This window comes from Panicum hallii, chromosome 2 (assembly GCF_002211085.1).
Source record: "Panicum hallii strain FIL2 chromosome 2, PHallii_v3.1, whole genome shotgun sequence".
Classification (NCBI taxonomy): Eukaryota; Viridiplantae; Streptophyta; class Magnoliopsida; order Poales; family Poaceae; genus Panicum; species Panicum hallii.
This window is the reverse complement of record NC_038043.1, coordinates 53,851,831-53,872,673: the sequence shown is the minus strand read 5'-3', so window position 1 is coordinate 53,872,673 and position 20,843 is coordinate 53,851,831. Positions and strand designations below refer to the sequence as shown.

At 47.3% G+C, this 20,843-nt stretch overlaps 1 protein-coding gene across 1 annotated transcript; it reads right to left on the bottom strand.

The window, feature by feature from the left end:
• Positions 1-281: 281 nt before the first annotated feature.
• Positions 282-3,963, bottom strand: LOC112882214 (probable mitochondrial saccharopine dehydrogenase-like oxidoreductase At5g39410). The gene is made up of 2 exons (XM_025947212.1): positions 3,178-3,963; positions 282-1,324 (listed from the first exon to the last, which is right to left on the bottom strand). The coding sequence occupies exons 1-2, from the start codon at positions 3,838-3,840 to the stop codon at positions 635-637; spliced, it is 1,353 nt and encodes a 450-aa protein (XP_025802997.1). The 5' UTR covers positions 3,841-3,963; the 3' UTR covers positions 282-634.
• Between the last annotated feature and the right edge of the window lie 16,880 nt (positions 3,964-20,843).

The following is a 20,843-nucleotide window of genomic DNA, read 5'->3' as shown; positions in this document are numbered from 1 at the left end:
CAAGCTATCCCATCCACCCACCGGCCACCGTTTTACTCCTTCGCTGAGGCCTGAGGCCACCGATTGTGACTGCTCCGCGCCTCCGCCCAAGGCCGGCGAGGCGCCGACCGCCGTTGGCCGGGCATTGCGGCTCGTGGGAGCCAGGAGAAACATGCTTTCTTTCGCCCCTTGTGATTTGCACATGCATCGCCCCCTTTCCTCAGGAACGGAACACAGGAATCCTTCGTTCCAAACTCACAAACAAGATTGCCTTCCAGAAGGAAGGAAAATTGCACAATTCCTTCGATCCAAACGAGAACCACTTTGGAATTTTGAACTCACGTACTCCAGTACTGTATGCATTACCGCATTAGCAGCTTTCCTCAGCAAGCCAAGTCTGGCATTACACTACACACAGCAACCCAAACCCATAGGATCCTCTCACAGTACACGGCCAGACCGTTTTCCTACTTTGATGGCTCACATAAACACACAGCACCACAAACAGAGACTAGGCATACTTCAGAGTAGGCATTACCTTGGACTCTACCACTCAGTACACACACACGATTGAGTCATCACCAATCGCTTCTTATTCCCCAGGCCGCACATCCTTCACCAACTCTTTTCCACCAAATGGAGCCCTCGGCCAACCTCAGCGCATGGACCTCGTTACTTGAACATCGAACGACATCCCGTTCTCCTGGAGGCGCTGCTGGAGGTCGGTAGGGCCGAAGACGGCGCCCGGCGTGTACACCCCTCCCTTGGGCAGGTTGCCGCGCTGGCTCAGCAGGACGAGGGCGCACTGCACCAGCACGATCGGGGTCGTGATGTACCCGACCTCAGGGCCTGAGACCTTGGTGATCACCTCCTTGTCCGGCTTGCTCCCGCGCTCCGACGCCTGAGCCGTGTCGCTGTAGCCATGCCCCACGAACCACATTTTGAAGGAGGCACTCTTCACCTCTTCCTCAGTTGGGCCAGCCCTGCTGAACATCCCAGCAGAGAAGAACTCAGGGTAATTCAGCAGGAGAGACCTGCCGAAGGAGAAGTTGGCAAGCAGGCCAATGAACAGTCCGGTGATCAGGAACCGCACGATGATCATCAGGGATCTGGAGGCAATCTTCACGCCGAAATGGGCAGGTTTAACAGAGGACCAGAAGCTCTTCCTGTGCTCGGTGTACTCTGGGGTTTCTTCTGCCCCAGGAAGGCCCTCAGGATGCTCGGTAACTGTTGACAGAGTTCTCTTCACGACCACAGTGTCGGCCGAAGGCAACTTCATAGCCCACATTCCCAGAGGATTATGACCCTCAATCAGCGACCCTTTGGGAGGTGGAGGGCCTGGAATCTGCATAAAGGAACAAACATTAGCATTAATCAAGATTTTATCCAGAAACACTATTTGATCTGTCAGTGTTTCACAAATATGCCATTTCATGAAATGAAAATAGGCACTACAGTTTTCAATGGATGTGTGGACCGTTGAACTGCAAAAAAAAAAAAAAAAGGAAACGAGGTAGCACATACCAATCTATTGAACTAAACGCCTACAGTTGTGGTATTAATATCAAGTGGCAAATTGTTCAGAAATTACATGGTGGCATTGCCACATTCATCTAATTTGCTTCAACTTAATCAAGCATTGCCTCTCTCTTCCTTCTGTTGTATCTGAAGTTAGTTGCTAAAATAAAACTACAAAACACAAAGAATGAGCATGGTGGAACATTCCCTCTTGTGTTTTACAAATTACAATATATGTGCATGGTGGTTACTGATCATTCCATCATGGAACATTGTCATAACATTGAAGCCAGAAAACTGACGTCATGAGGCCAAAGGTCAAGTTCACACTTATGCTTAGAAATTGATGAAGGATTATTCTGCATCTAAGATAGGGTCCCTCTTCTGGTCCTATAATTCTTTCCAAATTTTATATGGAACAACTAATCTTCCAAGTATGCTTATTGCTTAACAGGATATAACACAGAGTACTTTTGAAACCAATTAGCATCATAAACTTCTACTATTATGCTCTGTACAAAGAAATGAATCAAATGATGTGCTTCCTAAGAGTCTTAATCACGGACAAACAAAAAAAAGATGGAAAGTGCATGATAATATACAGTTCAACAAATAGGCATATTTTCATTCAAGATTCAAGAAAAAAAAATTCTTCGAAACAATAACAGGCCATAAGGGCACACCCAATATCAACTTTAAGATGCAAGCATACACCCACTCTGATTTAAGGACATCACGTGTAAGCTGTGAGCTTTTACTGTAAAAGTTATAAAAGAACTAGATGAACAACTCAGAAAATAATATAACCCGTTCCTTGTGGGGTAGCACTACAGCAATCCATTTTTGCACAGACAAGAGGCATGGCAACCATCATTTCCATGTGACAGTTCAGAAGCTTCTGAAGGAATGGAGGAACTCTAGTGGTTGGCAGTTGGCACACAAGAAGGGCATGCTTAATTGAATAGTGATCGCACCACAAATAAAATGGCATTCGGGAAGAAGGTGATGGTAAGGAGAAAAAAAATGCTTAATTGAATAGTTCATAAAAAAAGTTTTGCAGAAAAATACAGAAAGAAAACAGTACTGTGAGTTCGTCAACAAGTAGAGATCTACAGCAGGTATTAGCTCATCAATCCAGCAGTCCAGGACACATAAATACTTTTACTCGGTGTGAAGTTCACATTGACCACGAAAATCCAAGGGATCTGAAGCTAACTGTCCAGATTTATCATAAAGGTTAAAAGTTTGCTATTAGAAGAACTATCACTAACCAATTGCATCAGTAACACATGACAAGCTAGGAGATTTGTGCATACATATCTTGAACCTAAGCAAATTTTGATTTCAGCAATCATATGCGGCTATGCCAAACTACTGATCCATCATATCCTTCAGCAAAAAAATCAAGGCCTAATTTCGCACAAATCAGACAACAATAGAAAATCTAGCATAGTGGCCTCTAACGTGAAAACACACATGAATTTGGGATCTGACCCAGCAACTATCATCATAGTGAAAATTTCCAATATGTTCTAAGTGCAGATAAACCATCCTTCTAAATTCTAGCATAATGTAAACATTCTATTTCGTAATATTTTTCATGTTTTTATTGCCATCGAACAAGCACTTGATCAAACACTTAAAAAATCCAGAAGCAGCAACAAGTGAATAACAACTCACATTGGGCCTCGGCCGCCTGGGCCTCGACCGGCGCAGCGCCTGCAGCTGGCCGGCGTTGGCCACCCCGAGCACGGCCGACTCGTAGGTACCGATGTTCCCGACGATCCTCTTTGTCGACTGCAGGCTGACGTACGCCTCCACGGTCACCGGCGCGGACGGCGGCTCCCACTGCCTGGAGTGGAACAGAAACCCCAGCTCCGCGGGGACGGAGTCGAACCCGCAGGCGGAGACGATGAGCGACCCGCTCTTTGCCGCGGGCTCATGGAGCTCGGCCTCGACGCGCTCCATGAACTCGGGCTCCCCGGAGATATCGAGGCAGTCGGCGCCCGCGGCCGCGCAGGCCGCCGCGATGGCGTGGCCGTGGAGGCGGAAGGGCCCCGCGCAGGAGAGCACGACCCGGGCGCGGGACGCGAGCGCCGCGAGGGAGGCCGGGTCGGCGGCGTCCGCGACGAGGATGGCGACTCCCTCGGGCGGCGGGGCCGGGGCCGCCGCCCAGCGGAGCGCGGCGGCGACGCGGTCGCGGCTGCGGCCGGCGACCGCGAGGGAGCGGAGCGGGGAGCTGGGGGAGAGGAACTTGAGGGCCTCCCGGATGACGTACTTGCCGGTGAAGCCCGAGGCCCCGAAGATGACGACGTCGAACACCTCCGGCTCCGGCGGCGCCATGGCGGGCGGCGGGGGTTTGGGGTCGGTCACTGAGCGGTGGGTCCACCCGGCTGCCAGGAGTGGTTCGGGAACCTGGTGCGACTCCAGCGGTGGCCGCGTGGACGCGCTAAATAACAACAGCGGGGCGGCGTTTGCTATGTGCTTGTACTTGCAGTCTTTGAATCGCAGCCGCTGTTCGTTGGAGGGTTTCCCGTTTCCGGCTGTTTCCTGATCAGACTGGTCCGACAAATTGCTTTCTAAAGGAGAAATTTTTCAGTGTTCTGAGAACCTTGCAGCTTAATTATTAAAAAAAAAAAGAACCTTGCGGCTTCCTGTTCCATAACAAATTGCACGGAGCATAATGAACAGAATCCAGTGAGAACATCTCAAGGTTCATGTAACAACACATGGTACTACTACTAGCTAGCAGCCAGGAGTAGAGAGAATGGACTTGCCGATGCTTTCAAAAAAAAAAAGGAATGGACTTGTCGATTCCGATTTGAGGCCTGCTAGTTCCTCACTTCCTCCTATCCTCCTTGTCGTAGCATCTCTTGAGCTAGTTGAGCCTCCCTTGTTTGTTCTAATGTCCATTTATATTCGTGCATTACTAATTTCATACTTTCAATACGTGAAGTCAAGGCTCAAGGGACAATATAGCAGTTCGAATTTGTAGCTCTAACTAGTAACCAGCATCAGAGAGGACGGCATTGCCACTTCAAATTTGAGGTCTACTACTAGTTCTTCCTGTCAACGTAGCATCTCCTCCGCCAGTTGAGCCTCCCTTCGCTGGTCCTGAAGCGAGGAGCAGAGCGCGATTCTCCGGCTTCACGAAAAGCTTTGGTCGCCGTGTCATGCTCGTCGCTCCCTTCCCGAGCTCCACACTGCGCAGCCAGATCCATTGCTTCCTTGATGGTCATGTCTCCTCGCGACGCTCCTGCTGCACCTCCACCAGCTCCGGCAACCCGTCCATGTCGACCCGCTCCGGCGGCATCCCTCCCTCGTGCAGTCGTGCCTGGCAGTGGCAGGACGGATTCGTGTAACGACGGAAGCCCGGAGCCCGCCAGCCAGGCTTGCCGTGGTCTGCAACGATGTACCGCGCGCGCGCTCGCTTGGCGCCTGATCTTCCACTTGCTCTGTGCACACACAACACCAGGCGGCTTAAACCACTTTGGAATGTGGAGCTCACGTAACTCCAGTATGCATTACCACATTAGCAGCTTTCCTCAGCAAGCTGAGTCTGGCATTACATTACACACACGGCAACCCATATAACTATACGAGCTGGAGATGCATATTTAATTATTTGCCATCCTTACGAATGACACTCTTTCGAAAGATACTTTTATTTTTGCTTCGTATGCCACTCCTCTTCACGAGAAGCTAATTATTTCTCAAAAACGACGACGTGGCACGCCATGTCAACCTGCCAGGGTGGAAAGGGGCACGCGAAAAGACCGCCGTGCCCTGCCTTATCCTTTCACCCCTGCCAGCTCCCGAACCCCCTTCCAGACCACTCCCTCCCCCGGCCCGCGTTGACTCCTCTCGACCTCGAGCTCCATGGAACCCTAGCTGTTAGCGGCGGTGAATGTCCGGCGGCGAGCCTGCCTGGAACTGAGGGAGACTTGCTGCAAAGGTAAGTTGTGGTGATTCCCTCCTTCATTTCGCTCTTGTAGTGTAGGGAGATCCGAACGGGGAATCTTGGCCTAATTTGATTTTCGGGTGAATGAATGGTAGGCTCGAGAGATTGGGAGGAGCGTTCAAGTATGTTGCCTAGTGACTGTCCTCCTTGGTAAGTTGGTGCAACATCCCTTAACTGATACTGCTGCTGGTGCTGTGTAGTGTAGTTGATGATGCTTTGGGGAAATTTCTAACTGTATGCTTTTTTATGTTCATGATGGAGAATATGAAGAAGCTGTTCACACAGAGATGTGTATGCAACAAACATTGGCCTGCAGCTAGATCATTTTGTGTTGGCAAACACAAGTAATGGCCATGTTTATTTTGTAGGGGCCAGTCACAATTGCCTAGGTTTTATTTAGTGTTATTGCTAAGAACAATCCACTTTTATTTATTCTGTGATGATGCTAAGAACAATGTAATGTAAGGGCTAAGAACAATTGGCCATGTTTTATTCTATCATTATGCAAGAAAATTGTGCTGAAATTCAACCTTTATTGAACTACATCAGTTCAAGCATAATATAGTTCTGCATTCATCATGGTTCACATTATCAGCAAAAGAGAGTTCTGCATTCATCTTGCACACCACCAGTTTTATGGTCACCTTCTACCACTCATCTAAGAGCTACCAGCTACCTAGCACAGTCAGCTAACACTCCTGCAAAAGCTACAAACATACCTGAGCTTTAACTACTTCATCACATAACCAACAAACAAACCACCTGATGAGGACATCACTCCTATGGATATACAAGAGGTTCCTTCGCTGGACATTCAAACCATTCAAGCTCCAATCACAAGAGCTCGGGCGCGACAATTAAATTTAGAGGTGAGCTCGCTCCTAAGCGTTTCTGTTAATAATTGTGAGAATGGTTTGCTACCTAATTTTTACAATATGATTAGGAACCAAGGAGAGGTCCAGGGAACATATGGAGAGGAGCATGGAGGTGTGGAGGAACAGCAAGGGCCGCCAAGCCACATGGAGACCCAATCCAATTTAACTTCGAGTCCACCTCGGAGTCCAGGAGCAGCCTGATGTAAATTGGACACCCAGGCCACATCCGAAGTCCGAATTCGACGATCCACATATGGACGGAAAGATAATTTCACGGAGCTTCTATTGGCGTTGGTTTCAGGTCCAAACTCCTTCTGAGTCGTCAGAAATTGTCCGAGGAAGTTGGCGTCCAGATTCTGTTCCGGTGCTGCGACATCGTATTTTGGCCTTTGGACCGTGTGTCTTTGTTGAGCCCATTAGGGGCGCGTTCAGGGGGAAGCCACGCCCCTATTCCCTATATTTCAGTAGCCGCCGCCCTTATTAGGGTTCGGGTTTTGCTTTAGATCAATCTGTCTTTGAACAGTCGCCGTCTTTCGGTTTGTAGAACCCCAACTTTCGAGCTTAATCAATCATCTGCAGTTGTCACTTCAATTTGAGTGCTGCGTTTCTTTCGAGTTCTTGCTTGTGTTCTTCGTTTCGCAGGCAGGGATTAGCCTTCTCGGCGAGGTCAACCGGATTGTGACTACGGTTGATAACCAGAAGAGTTGTGGTGCTAAGATTGCGGGGTTCGAGTTGCTGACTTGAAGCCGGATCGGTGTGTCGCAATCCGACCAAAACGAGTTTTCCTTCACCTGACGGAAGATCGGGCACCCCCGTTCATATCAAGTGGTAATCAGAGACTCAGGTATTACCGTCAGGCTTACCCTAGTTTAGTTTGTTCTATCATCCTATAACTCCAGAAAATTGCCATACAAAAAAAAATATATTCCGCTGTCCTAGAACCCTTGTTGGCCTTTGCAATTTCGTTTTCAGACTCGCTTTGTTCAGTTTGTGTCCATGGTCGAGTCGTGTTGCTGGTTTAGGGTTTGTCTTCGTCGTGGTTGTAAGCATCTAGGCCCTCAAGGTATGTTTCGGTGATTAATGACAACCATTATTGTGACTAATGAGTTTGTGCAGCTTTATAGATCATTATCGCTCATTTGGTCATACGTCAAAAGAAGCCCCTATTTTTCATTATTCAAAAAGGCGATCTCGGCATTCAACTCAATAACATGTCAAGACTAAGGATCTTTCTAGTCCTAAGTGTCATAAGGTTGAGAAGGACACTTAGGTTAGTATAGGTTTTATAGTTTTGTAGTGATCGCACTATTAAGAGGGGTTTAGGCCAAGTAACTTGAGCATGGACATGATCATTTGAAAATGGATGCACACAATGGTCACTCAGGTTTCTAGAAGCTCAAATAAGTGGTTTTCAACTCATATCTCAAGAATAATTGGATTTCATTCAAGACTCAAGTCAGAAAAGGCAAAATCAGGAAAATCCTTAACACCGGTTTAACCGACGCCTCAACTTTTCTATACGTCGGTTAAACGAGGTCAGCAGAGTCTGGATAAGTCAATACACCGGTTAAACCGACGATATTTGAAATTGGACGTCGGTGCAGTTGTCCAGAGACTTGGTTTTTCAGTTGATCAATGGATGACTACACTCACCGGTTAAACCGATGATACGACGATTAATCTGCCCAAGCTGTAACGGCTAGTTTTCAGAAGGGGTAGTTTACATTCACCGGTTAAACCGACGATGACTATTGGAGGGACGTCGGATTAACCGGCGCTACGCAGTTTTCTGGCAGCTTTTTCTCCAACGGCTCTATTCGTGTGAGCTGTCTATATATACTCCTCCAATAGGTCATTTTACTACTCTTGACACCAGGCAACATCCAAACACTCATACTATAGTCAAGAGCCACCTTGAGCTTCATCATTTCACATACTTGTTCATTCAATCATTCAAGAAGCAAGATTAAGGACTTGAGTAGAGAGAAGCTTGTGTGCATCCGTTCTTGGTGATCGGTTCTTACTCAAGTGAAGGCCTTACCTTGTTACTCTTGGTGATTGGCATCACCTAGGCGATCTTGGTGATCGAGGTGATTCTCGCGGAGCTTGCCAAGGATTGTGGAAGCCCGGAGAAGAAGATTGTACGTGGCTTGATCTCCACCACACCGGAATGGTGAACGGAGACTCTTAGTGAGCGCCCTCGTCTTGGTGACTTGGGAGGTGACAATACTCTTTGTGAGTGTCACAACGTGGATTAGGGGTGTGTGCCAACACATCGATACCACGGGAAAAAATCCAGTTGTCCCTTGTTCATTTTACTTATTCAAGCATTATCTTTCTTGCAATATTTTCATGTGCTTGATTTAGGGATCATCACTTTGCTCTACCTTGCTAGACTTTATCTCTTTTTATCTTTCCTAGCTTGCGTAGATTGTTTAGTTACCCGGTTGGTGAATTGGTGCTTTTCTAGCGTTGCATAGGTTAAGGTTGCTTTACCTTGTTTTAGAAATTGAAAAAGGCCCAATTCACCCCCCCTCTTGGTCCATCGATCCTTTCAATTGGTATCAGAGCCTCGTTGCTCATTTGGATCATTAGGCTTCACCGCCTAGAGCTATGGCTAAGATGGGTGGTTCGCCGTCTCACTTCGAGGGCAAGAACTTTGCTTATTGGAAAGTTCGCATGGCCGCATACCTTGATGCGATTGCCCCCGAAGTGTGGTCGGCAACTAAAGTCGGGTTCACCGGAACTCCCAACCCGGAACAATTAAAATGGAATGCTAAAGCTAGAAATGCAATTTTCGAAGCTATTAGTGAGGAAGTCTTTGCTAGAGTTAATGGCATGGACTTAGCGAGTGATATTTGGAAGGAGCTCATTGAAATTCATGAAGGTTCCACTAAAGTTCGTGAGCAAAAATATCACTTGTTTAGAGCTAAGTATGATTCTTTTAGAATGCTAGCTCATGAAAATTGTAATGATATGTATTCTCGCTTGAATGTCATTATCAAGGATATTAATGCACTTGAAATATCTAAAATTGACAGTGCATCCATCAACCGCAAGATTCTCATGCTCCTCCCGAAGCCCAAGTATAACATCATTAATGCTATGCTTCAAAAGGAGGATCTTGACACAATGGAAGTAGGAGAACTTGTGGGGGAAATTCGCGCTCATGAAATGAGCATTCTTGGTATGTCCGAAGAGCCAACTTCAAGCAAATCAATTGCTCTAAAGACCAAGACAAACAAATTCCGCAAACTCAAGATGATCAAGCAAGATTCAAGCTCAAGCAATGAAGAAGATGATCATCATGAAAGCTCGTCCGATGTTGAAGATGATGAAGAATTTGCTTTCATGATGAGAAAGTTCACACGCCTAAATGAAAAGATCAACAAGAAGGGTTTCAACTTTGACTCCAAAAAGGGAATGTTCCGGCCAATGGATGTCATGAACAAGATTTGTTACAATTGTGGAGAAAAAGGTCACATCCGTCCAAATTGCCCCAAGCCGGATAAAAGAAACAAGAACAACAAGAGCAAACATCGCCATGATTCAAGCGATGATGAAGAAGAGGAAAGGAAGAGCAAAAATAAGAGATTTGGGAAGAAGAAGACCCATAACAAGAAGACCAAGCTCTTCCCAAAGAAGAAAGGGCACACCAAAAAAAGTTTCTTGGTGGAAAAATAAGAGTGGGTGACCGATGTCTCATCAAGCGAAGACTCAAGTGATGAAGAAGACATTGTCACCATCGCCCTCACCAATGAAGAACCACCACTACCTCCGCCTCCTATGTGCCTCATGGCAAAAGGTAACACCAAGGTATGTGAGGTAGATAGTAAAGATGATAGTGATGAAGAGCTTGATCCTAATGAATTCACTAACCTCATCAATGAGTATACATCCGTCATCAAGAGGGAAAAGGGCAAAGTCAAGATTCTTGAGAGCACTCATGCCAAGTTAGAGCTTACCCACTCCGACCTACTTGGTAAGTACAATGACTTGCTCAGAAAACACAATGAGTCACTTGTACTTGCTAAGCAAGTTGAAGAAAGCCACAAAAAGCTCAAACAAGAGCATAGAGAGTTGGCTCACAAGTATCAAGAACTTGAATTTGCTTATGAAGTTATTGACCCAAGTCTTGAGAAATTTGCTCATGAAAAGGTCAATGCTTCTACTTCATGTGATGACCTACTCATTGATGCATATGCCACTAATGTCGTACCCAAGCTTGCTCCTTCTAGGGAAAAGGAATTGATGGATCAAGTGGCAAGCCTCAAGAGTAGTGTAGAGAAACTCTCAAGAGGAGAATACATCCACAAGGAAATTCTCTTCAACAATGCCCGTGACTATGGCAAGAGAGGTCTTGGTTCATTTCCGGAGCCAAACATGGCTACAACTCCTTCTCCGGAGATCAAGACAAGCTTCATCAAGGAAGTTGGTTCATATTGCCAACATTGCCAAGTCACCGGGCATCACACTAGGGAGTGCACTTTACCATCACGTCCTCTTCCTAACTTATCCAAGAATTACTCATCAATATTTCAAAATAACCATTTTCTCTTGAGTAAAGTGAAGGGCAAGGTGAAGGCCAAGTTTATTGGCAAAATTGCTAAGGAGTTGAAGAAGAAGCTCCCCAAGCAACTTTGGGTCCCAAGAGCTCTTGTCACACATGTGCAAGGCCCAAAGCTTGTTTGGGTTCCTAAAACTCAAAAATGAATTCTCATGTGTGTAGGTGAACTACAAAGCCGGTGGAAAACATTGGGTACTTGATAGCGGTTGCTCTCAACACATGACCGGCAATGATAGCATGTTCACCTCTCTTGAAGACCCCGGCGATCATGAACATGTCACATATGGTGATAACTCAGAGGGGAAAGTCTTAGATTTGGGTAGAATTGCAATTTCAAAAGATTTATCCATTTCAAATGTTTTGTTTGTAGAAGCAATTAGTTTTAATCTTATTTCTATTGCACAATTATGTGATCTTGGACTAACATGTGCTTTTGACAAGAATGGTGTTGTTGTGACTCATGAAAAAGACAAGTCATTGGTATTCACGGGGTTTAGGCATGGCAATATCTATTTGGTGGATTTCTCTTCAAAGCAAACAAGCACCATGACTTGCCTCTTCACCAAGTCGTCTCTTGGGTGGCTTTGGCATAGAAGAATTGCTCATATTGGAATGAGCAACCTCAAGAAAGCTCACAAAAGAGGGATGATCACCGGCATAAAGGACGTCACGTTTGACAAGAACAAGCTATGCAAAGCATGTCAAGCCGGAAAGCAAGTTGCAACACATCATCCTATCAAGACGATGTTGTCTACCTCCAAGGCACTCGAGCTACTACACATGGATCTCTTTGATCCAACTTCTTACAAGAGCATTGGTGGTAACCTTTATTGTCTAGTAATTGTTGATGATTTTTCACGCTACACTTGGGTCATGTTCCTAGGCGATAAGGGTGAAACTCCGGAGATCTTCAAGACATTTGCAAGAAAAGCTCAAAGGGAATACAATTCCCCAATCGTCAAGATCCGGAGTGACAACGGCACCGAGTTCAAAAATATGAAGATTGAAGAATGGTGCGATAAAGAAGGAGTCAAACATGAGTTTTCCGCCACCTACGCCTCAACAAAATGGAGTGGTGGAAAGAAAGAACAATACACTCATCACCCTAGCAAGAGCAATGTTGGATGATTATGGTACGTCCGAGAAGTTTTGGGCGGAAGCAATCAACACGGCATGTCATGCATCCAACCGAGTGTATTCTCACCGACTCCTCAAGAAAACTCCATATGAGCTCATCACCGGGAGGAAACCAAATATATCATACTTTCGAGTCTTTGGTTGCAAATGCTTCATCTTTAAGAAGAAAAGGCTCGGTAAGTTTGAAAGTAGATGTGATGAAGGTTTCTTTCTTGGTTATGCATCAAACTCCAAATCATATAGAGTATTCAATCAAACCTCCGGGTTAGTTGAAGAAACATGTAATGTGGAGTTTGATGAATCTAATGGCTCCCAAGAGGAGATTGTTGGTTATGAAAATGTAGGGGATGAAGAGATTGAAGAAACCTTAAAGAAGATGTCTATTGGGGATATCAAGCCGGAGGAGGTGCATGAAGACAATGATCAAGGGGGAGGAACTTCCTCATCTTTACCAAACACCTCCACGGCACCCCAAGTAGATGAAGATCAAGATAAAGTTGATCCACTACCTCAAGAAAATGTGTCAACGCCAACACCCCAAGTCCAAGAACAAGAAGAGCAAAATGTTCCACCACAAGCACAAGTCATTCATGATCCACCCCAACAAGCATCCACGCAAATACCGCTTGTGAAGCATGGTCGCATCTCCAAGGATCATCCAATTGGTCAAATCATTGGTAGTCCTTCCAAAGGAGTAAGAACTCGCTCTAAGCACGCTTCATTTTGTGAACATCACTCGTTTGTTTCTTGTATTGAACCCACTAGCATAGAGGAAGCACTTGAGGACTCGGATTGGGTGATGGCCATGCAAGAGGAATTGAACAATTTCACCCGCAATGAAGTTTGGGTTCTCGAAGCCCCTCCGAAAGACAAGAACATCATCGGCACAAAGTGGGTCTTTCGAAACAAGCAAGATGAACATGGGGTGGTGGTGCGCAACAAAGCAAGACTTGTGGCAAAAGGGTTTTCTCAAGTCGAAGGTTTGGATTTTGGTGAAACTTTTGCTCCGGTCGCAAGACTTGAAGCTATCCGCATCCTTCTTGCTTACTCTTCACATCATAATATTAAGTTATATCAAATGGATTTGAAAAGTGCTTTCTTAAATGGCTTTATTAACGAACTTGTTTATGTTGAGCAACCTCCCGGGTTTGAAGATCCGAGGAATTCTAACCATGTTTATAGGTTGCACAAGGCACTCTATGGGCTCAAACAAGCTCCAAGAGCTTGGTATGAGAGGCTTCGTGACTTCCTAATCATGCAAGACTTCAAGATCGGGAGGGTGGACACCACTTTGTTCACAAAAGACGTCAACGGGGATCTTTTCATTTGTCAAATTTATGTAGACGATATCATCTTTGGCTCAACTAATGATTTACTAAGCTATGAGTTTGCTACCATGATGTCTAGGAAATTCGAAATGTCCATGATTGGCGAATTGACTTTCTTCCTTGGTTTTCAAGTCAAATAAATGAAGGAAGGGACATTCATCTATCAAGAAAAATATACTAAAGATATCTTGAAGAAGTTCAAGATGGATGAATGCAAGCCAATTAAGACACCCATGGCTACAAATGGGCATCTCGACTTGGATGTGGACAGTAAACCGGTTGATCAATCTCTCTATCGTTCTATGATAGGGTCTTTGCTTTACCTTACCGCATCTAGGCCCGATATAATGTTTAGTGTGTGCTTGTGTGCCCGTTTTCAAGCTAACCCTAAGGAATCACACCTTTCGGCTGTGAATAGGATCCTTCGGTATCTCAAGCACACCCCTAGCATAGGCTTGTGGTACCCCAAAGGCGCTAGCTTAGATCTCTTAGGATACTCGGATTCGGATTTTGCCGGAAGCCGTGTGGATCGCAAGAGTACCTCCGGGGGTTGTCACTTGCTTGGGCGTTCTCTAGTTTCTTGGTCGAGTAAGAAGCAAAATTCCATGGCTTTGTCCACCGCGGAAGCGGAATATATAGCAGCCGGTGCATGTTGTGCCCAAATTCTATATATGAAGCAAACCCTTTTGGACTTTGGTGTGAAACTAGACAGGATACCACTCCTTTGTGACAATGAAAGTGCCGTAAAAATTGCCAAGAATCCGGTTCAACACTCTCGCACAAAGCACATTGATATTCGCCATCACTTCTTGCGTGATCACGAAGCCAAGGGGGATATTTCTCTTCAAGGTGTGAGATCCGAGGAGCAATTGGCGGATATTTTCACAAAACCTTTAGACGAGAGTACTTTTGTTAGGCTAAGGAATGAGCTTAATGTATTAGATGCGGCAAACGTCATGTAAGTTGCCATGTCATATAGAAAAATGCATACATATAGGACACTTGTCTAACCATGGTAAGATAGTGATGAGCAAAGGTTTAGTTAGAGGTGGTGGTCCACTTGTTTTCCTCTAGGCTTGTAGAAAGGCTCATCATGATGAAGCTTTCCGTGGGATCAAACCTGACAAGTAGAATTTAAATTCTCGCTATGCATTTCTTGTCATATAGATGTGCACTCCATGTTTACCTTTCTTTTGCACGTAGTTGTAACTTGCACCATCATTGCATGCATAAGGGTCACAAAGGAGATCACTTGATGAAAATGAGACTTGTTTTACGTACAAGATCTTAATTCATGAGAAGTGAAAAGAGTAAAGTGTTAGGTGCGTTATTGCCTAGTGAGCAATGTCGTGATGAGTATGAAGCTTTCCTTCTTCAATATTCCTACGACATAGCTCATACATTTTAATTTGGCACTTTGTCTCTCTTGCGACTTTTTCTTGATTTTGAAAAGAAAAATTATTTAAGCTAGTAAGCTATCCTATTTACTTTGAGGGGTAAAGTCGCCTATGCAAGTCCATTAACTTGAGTTTAGTTGAATTTTTTAAGTTCATTGGACTTAACATAGAAGAGTGAGCTGAGAGAGGGTTTTTGGCTTCACCGGTTAAACCGACGTTCAATGGATCTATACCCATCGGTTTAACCGGCGTTACTAAGTTTCAGGTTCAGCTCAGACATGTCAAGAGTTCAACCGGTGTATACAAAGTTTGCAGCATCGGATCAACCGGTGAATAGATCACAAATTTGACCTGAAAATCAACTGTTATTTGCATCGTTCAACCGACGAGTTCAGTTGTGGAAGCATCGGATCAACCGGCGTACAGATGCAAATTTGGCAGAGTCCCTGGTAAACTACACCGACGCAATCAACCGGCGCTCAAAACCTAAGCGTCGGATCAACCGGCGATAAGAAAATCTGCGGGGTCCACATGTCATATTACTCACGTGCCCGTTCACAATCTCTCGCTCGCTTTCGTTACCCGCTCGACCCCTTGCCTTCGCCGTCTCCTACACACCACCGCCATCCGCCGTCCGCTCGCCGCCGCTGTCGCCGTCCGCCGCCGTCGCCGTCCGCCGCCGCGCGCTGTCTGCACGATCGCCGCCCGCGCGCAGCCCCATTCTGCGCCACCCGCGCGCCCCTGCGCCGCTCCTGCGCCGCCCCGGCGCCGCCGCCACCGCCTTCCGCGCCGCCGCCACCTGCGCCCGCGCGCAACCACCGCACTGCTCCTCCACTGTGCCGCTGCCCACGCGCCATTGCACCGCATTCACATCCACGCCTCGCACGCCACGTGCTCGGCATTTTGCCCGAACCATCACGCTCGCCCTAGCTCACCGCGCCGCGTCTTTGTTTCTGTCAGTGATCGAGATGGGTCGAGACAAGAGAAAGGGAAAGGAGATCGTGGTTGAGGAGCCCGCTCGCAAGCGGACCCGAGCAGCGAGAGAGGCCGAGAGGGCCGAGATGTTGGCTAAGGCCGCCGAGGAGCAGGCGTCAGGCCGTGCTCGTCCGTTCGCGATCCGTGATACGCCAGCCAGAGGCAGAGGCAGAGGCAGAGGCATGGGCCGAGTCAGAGGTGCCAGGGCCAGCAGAGCCGCGACAGCAGCAGCAGCAGAGTCAGATCAGTCACATTCAGCGGCAGAGTCGGTTTCAGATTCAGATACAGAGCAGTCCGAGCAGTCTCAGGGGCAGAGCACACAGTCACCAGCTCTACGACGTTCTGGCCGCACCCGGCAGACGTCCCCCGCAGGTGACACTTCACCAGCGACCGAGCGTCGCACCAGACCGAGGACGCGAGGAGGTCACCAGCCACAGGAGCCTCGCAGGTCCACAGCAGCAGCAGCAGCAGCTCGTCGAGCCGAGGCCCTAGCGGCCGAGCGTGCAGTGTTCCGCATGGACACTGTCGTGCGTCTGGAGCCAGGTGTGCTGCTCCAGAACTTGACCAAGGCCAATGCGGCGAAGGTCAAGAGGCTCAGGTGGAGTGTACAGGAGGAGGAGTGGTTCCCAGTGACACGTGACAGCAGGGTCGATCGTAGATTCTGGACACTTCTTCAGGCCAGTTTCTACGAGACCTACCAGAGGCGGGGCCACAGGATCTTCCCTCACAGAGTGCTTGACTGGGTATCTCTGAGGACAGCAGCAGGGGGAGCAGATGTCAGGGAGCACTTTGCTCACTTCAGGGGACTGCCCAGGTTGCTTTCAATTGAGAGGAACAGATACATTGAAGACTGGGTACGAGTCTTTTATGCCACAGCATGGATAGCCCCAGAGCGCAGAGCCGTTCACTTCATATTTGGAGGCCAGGTCTTTGGTCTGTCCAGGGCTACGCTTGCAGGGATTCTTGGAGTTGACCTTGTTGATGTCTCTCTGCACGAGATGGTCTATGGTGATGTAGATCCTCCACGCAGGGCTATGATTGGCGGGATTGCACCTTCTCACGAGGCGATCTCTCAGTGCTTCCGCCAGCCCTTCCCGGCCTCCTACGCCAGAGTTCCTAGCCTGCTGACCCCAGAGGCTTACGCAGTTCACATGGCACTTCGGAGGACTTTGCTCCCGAGGAGTGGCTACCCAGAGGGGTTCACAGGTCTGCAGCAGCTACTGCTTCTTCACATTCTCACTCACGAGCCGTTCGATATTGTTGATTTCATTTTGGCTGAGATTGAGGATGTTATCACTGACAGGATGGGCGTTGTATGACAGTTTCCTTATGCTCACTGGATCAGTTTCATTTGCTCTATGATAGTGCCAGCTGAGTCACCCGTCAGTGCAGTCTACAGACAGGATGAGGTTCGCTGGTTCCCCGTCTACCGCCCGACAGCACCCTCAGACTGGAGGAGAGGCAGACAGGCAGATCGAGCTGCCATGGCACGCCTGTCACCTGAGGTACAGGCCCGAGTGGCCCAGGAGGATGAGGCATTGCTAGCCGCCGAGGCACAGCTTCCTGGAGGAGAGGATGAGATACATTGGTCCGACCTAGAGTCAGACTCCTCCGAGGATGAGGAGTACTTCCCTGCACCCGCCCCAGCTAGTCATGACCATGAGGCAGGGGGGTCTGGAGAGACAGCTCCAGTGTCAGCCGCTGCTACCACAGTTTCAGAGTCACAGGTGTCTCAGCCGTCTGAGCTCACCGCACTTCTACAGCAGTTGGTGACACAGCAGAGAGAGGACCGTCGAGCACAGGAGGAGGCCAGGAGAGCCCATGAGGCCCAGCTTGCAGCGATACAGAGAGAGGCCGCCCGAGAGCGAGCTGCTACCGAGGAGCGTTTTGTCGGTCTTATTGATAGAGTCTCTCAGAGAACAGACGCTCAGTTCCAGCAGATGCAGCAGGGCATGATGGCGATGTTCGGGATGATCTCACAGCTGTACTCTCACACCGGACTCGCCCCGCAGCAGCCAGGTCAGCCAGGCCTTCAGAGCGTTGGAGCACCTCCACTTGCAGTCACACCAGCTCCAGCCTCTACTGCTCCAGCTACCTCAGCGACCCCGGAGATCATGTTCTCGTTGTCCGCACTACTCGGGTCTGCAGGTCGTCCATCCTTCTCTCCACTGCCAGCGACTTCACTCTTCCAGGAGTCACCTCCAGCAGTGCAGTCAGTCAGCCTCCCCGTCGTACCACAGCCACCACATTCAGGGGGAGGAGAAGAGGTTTCCTTGCTTCAGCAGTCGTCACAGCCGGCAGCATCAGCACTTACTACTTCAGATATTGACACGTCTTCTGCTGAGCCGGCTACTACTTCCACGGACCCTCTTCCCGGCAGTGCCAGCACTAGAGCCTCCACGACAGCCACTCCTCCAGTCAGCTCAGTGCCCGCAGGCAGTTCAGATCAGCAGCTCCCGTCCGTCACTGAGGATCCCCCATCCGACGACGACGACGACGATGACCCGGATCGCTTCCTTGCCGTGCCTCGTCAGCTGGATCCGTAGCTCGCTCCTTTTTGTGCTTTGATGCCAAAGGGGGAGAGGGAGTGAGAGTCAGGGGGAGGGTAGAGTCAGAGAGAGCTCGTCATCAGGACTTTGATGTTTCATATTGTATCATATTTGGTGTTAGTTTATGGATATGTACATTTGTCGTTTGAGCATGCTGAGTTTTTGAAACATATCTATGGATTTCGTTTGAGCCATTGATTTCCTTGATTCTCTCTTTTTCGAGTTTGCTTGTGTTTATTCGTGCCTTATCTTTCTCGCTCTCTCGTTATTTATGTTTTGTGTTGTCATCAATCACCAAAAAGGGGGAGATTGTAAGCATCTAGGCCCTCAAGGTATGTTTCGGTGATTAATGACAACCGTTATTTTGACTAATGAGTTTGTGCAGCTTTATAGATCATTATCGCTCATTTGGTCATATGTCAAAAGAAGCCCCTATTTTTCATTATTCAAAAAGGCGATCTCGGCATTCAACTCAATAACATGTCAAGACTAAGGATCTTTCTAGTCCTAAGTGTTATAAGGTTGAGAAGGACACTTAGGTTAGTATAGGTTTTATAGTTTTGTAGTGATCGCACTATTAAGAGGGGTTTAGGCCAAGTAACTTGAGCATGGACATGATCATTTGAAAATGGATGCACACAATGGTCACTCAGGTTTCTAGAAGCTCAAATAAGTGGTTCTCAACTCATATCTCAAGAATAATTGGATTTCATTCAAGACTCAAGTCAGAAAAGGCAAAATCAGGAAAATCCTTAACACCGGTTTAACCGACGCCTCAACTTTTCTATACGTCGGTTAAACGAGGTCAGCAGAGTCTGGATAAGTCAATACACCGGTTAAACCGACGATATTTGAAATTGGACGTCGGTGCAGTTGTCCAGAGACTTGGTTTTTCAGTTGATCAATAGATGACTACACTCACCGGTTAAACCGATGATACGACGGTTAATCTGACCAAGCTGTAACGGCTAGTTTTCAGAAGGGGTAGTTTACATTCACCGGTTAAACCGACGATGACTATTGGAGGGACGTCGGATTAACCGGCGCTACGCAGTTTTCTGGCAGCTTTTTCTCCAACGGCTCTATTCGTGTGAGCTGTCTATATATACTCCTCCAATGGGTCATTTTACTACTCTTGACACCAGGCAACATCCAAACACTCATACTATAGTCAAGAGCCACCTTGAGCTTCATCATTTCACATATTTGTTCATTCAATCATTCAAGAAGCAAGATTAAGGACTTGAGTAGAGAGAAGCTTGTGTGCATCCGTTCTTGGTGATCGGTTCTTACTCAAGTGAAGGCCTTACCTTGTTACTCTTGGTGATTGGCATCACCTAGGCGATCTTGGTGATCGAGGTGATTCTCGCGGAGCTTGCCAAGGATTGTGGAAGCCCGGAGAAGAAGATTGTACGTGGCTTGATCTCCACCACACCGGGATGGTGAACGGAGACTCTTAGTGAGCGCCCTCGTCTTGGTGACTTGGGAGGTGACAATACTCTTTGTGAGTGTCACAACGTGGATTAGGGGTGTGTGCCAACACATCGATACCACGGGAAAAAATCCGGTTGTCCCTTATTCATTTTACTTATTCAAGCATTATCTTACTTGCAATATTTTCATATGCTTGATTTAGGGATCATCACTTTGCTCTACCTTGCTAGACTTTACCTCTTTTTATCTTTCCTAGCTTGCGTAGGTTGTTTAGTTATCCGGTTGGTGAATTGGTGCCTTTCTAGCTTTGCATAGGTTAAGGTTGCTTTACCTTGTTTTAGAAATTGAAAAAGTCCCAATTCACCCCCCCTCTTGGTCCATCGATCCTTTCAGTGGTTCAACCGCACCGTCGCTGTGTTTTTGTTTCCGCCGCTATCCCATCCACAATTACCCAGATCCCAAGTCGATCCATCCCATTACTCGACTTGCCCTCGCTAGCCGCCTTGTGTGAACTCTCGCCGCGCCAGCCCTAGATAGGTTGCGAGCCGCCTTGTGCCTTCCGCCTTGCACCGCAGCCCCCCTTGGATTCATCTAGCGATTACCCATTGCGCATACCAGGGAGAATTTGTGCCCTAGCTGCTGATCTATCTGCCGGGTTGTGTCTTCGAAAAAACATAACTTGAGATACCTTCCATAAAACAGGCATAACTTTTCGCTCGGTTCTCCGTTTTGGTTGAAATTTTTACAGGAGCTTGGCAACAAAAAGTTGCACAAATGATTCACTCGGCTTTGCTGGTCAGGCCGATCTCAAAAAATTCAAAAAAAATCAGGAAGATAATTAAAAAAATTCAGTTTGTGTCCACCACGCTTTTCGGCATACCTATTTGATTTTCTGTAGACCACATCTGATCTCTGTTTCAGGTGAAACTTGGTGTGGTTCCTATTCTGGTGTTGCTTGTGCTGAGAAAAATATCAAAAAAATCATTACAAAAAGAAAATTAAAATCAACTAGGCTTTGCACTAGTGCCTTTTTGGCATTGCTAGTACAATATTTACGGTACTGCAATTTTCATTGTTCTGTGAGTTTCTTCCATTGTTCTTTGTTCCAACTTGTTATGCTACA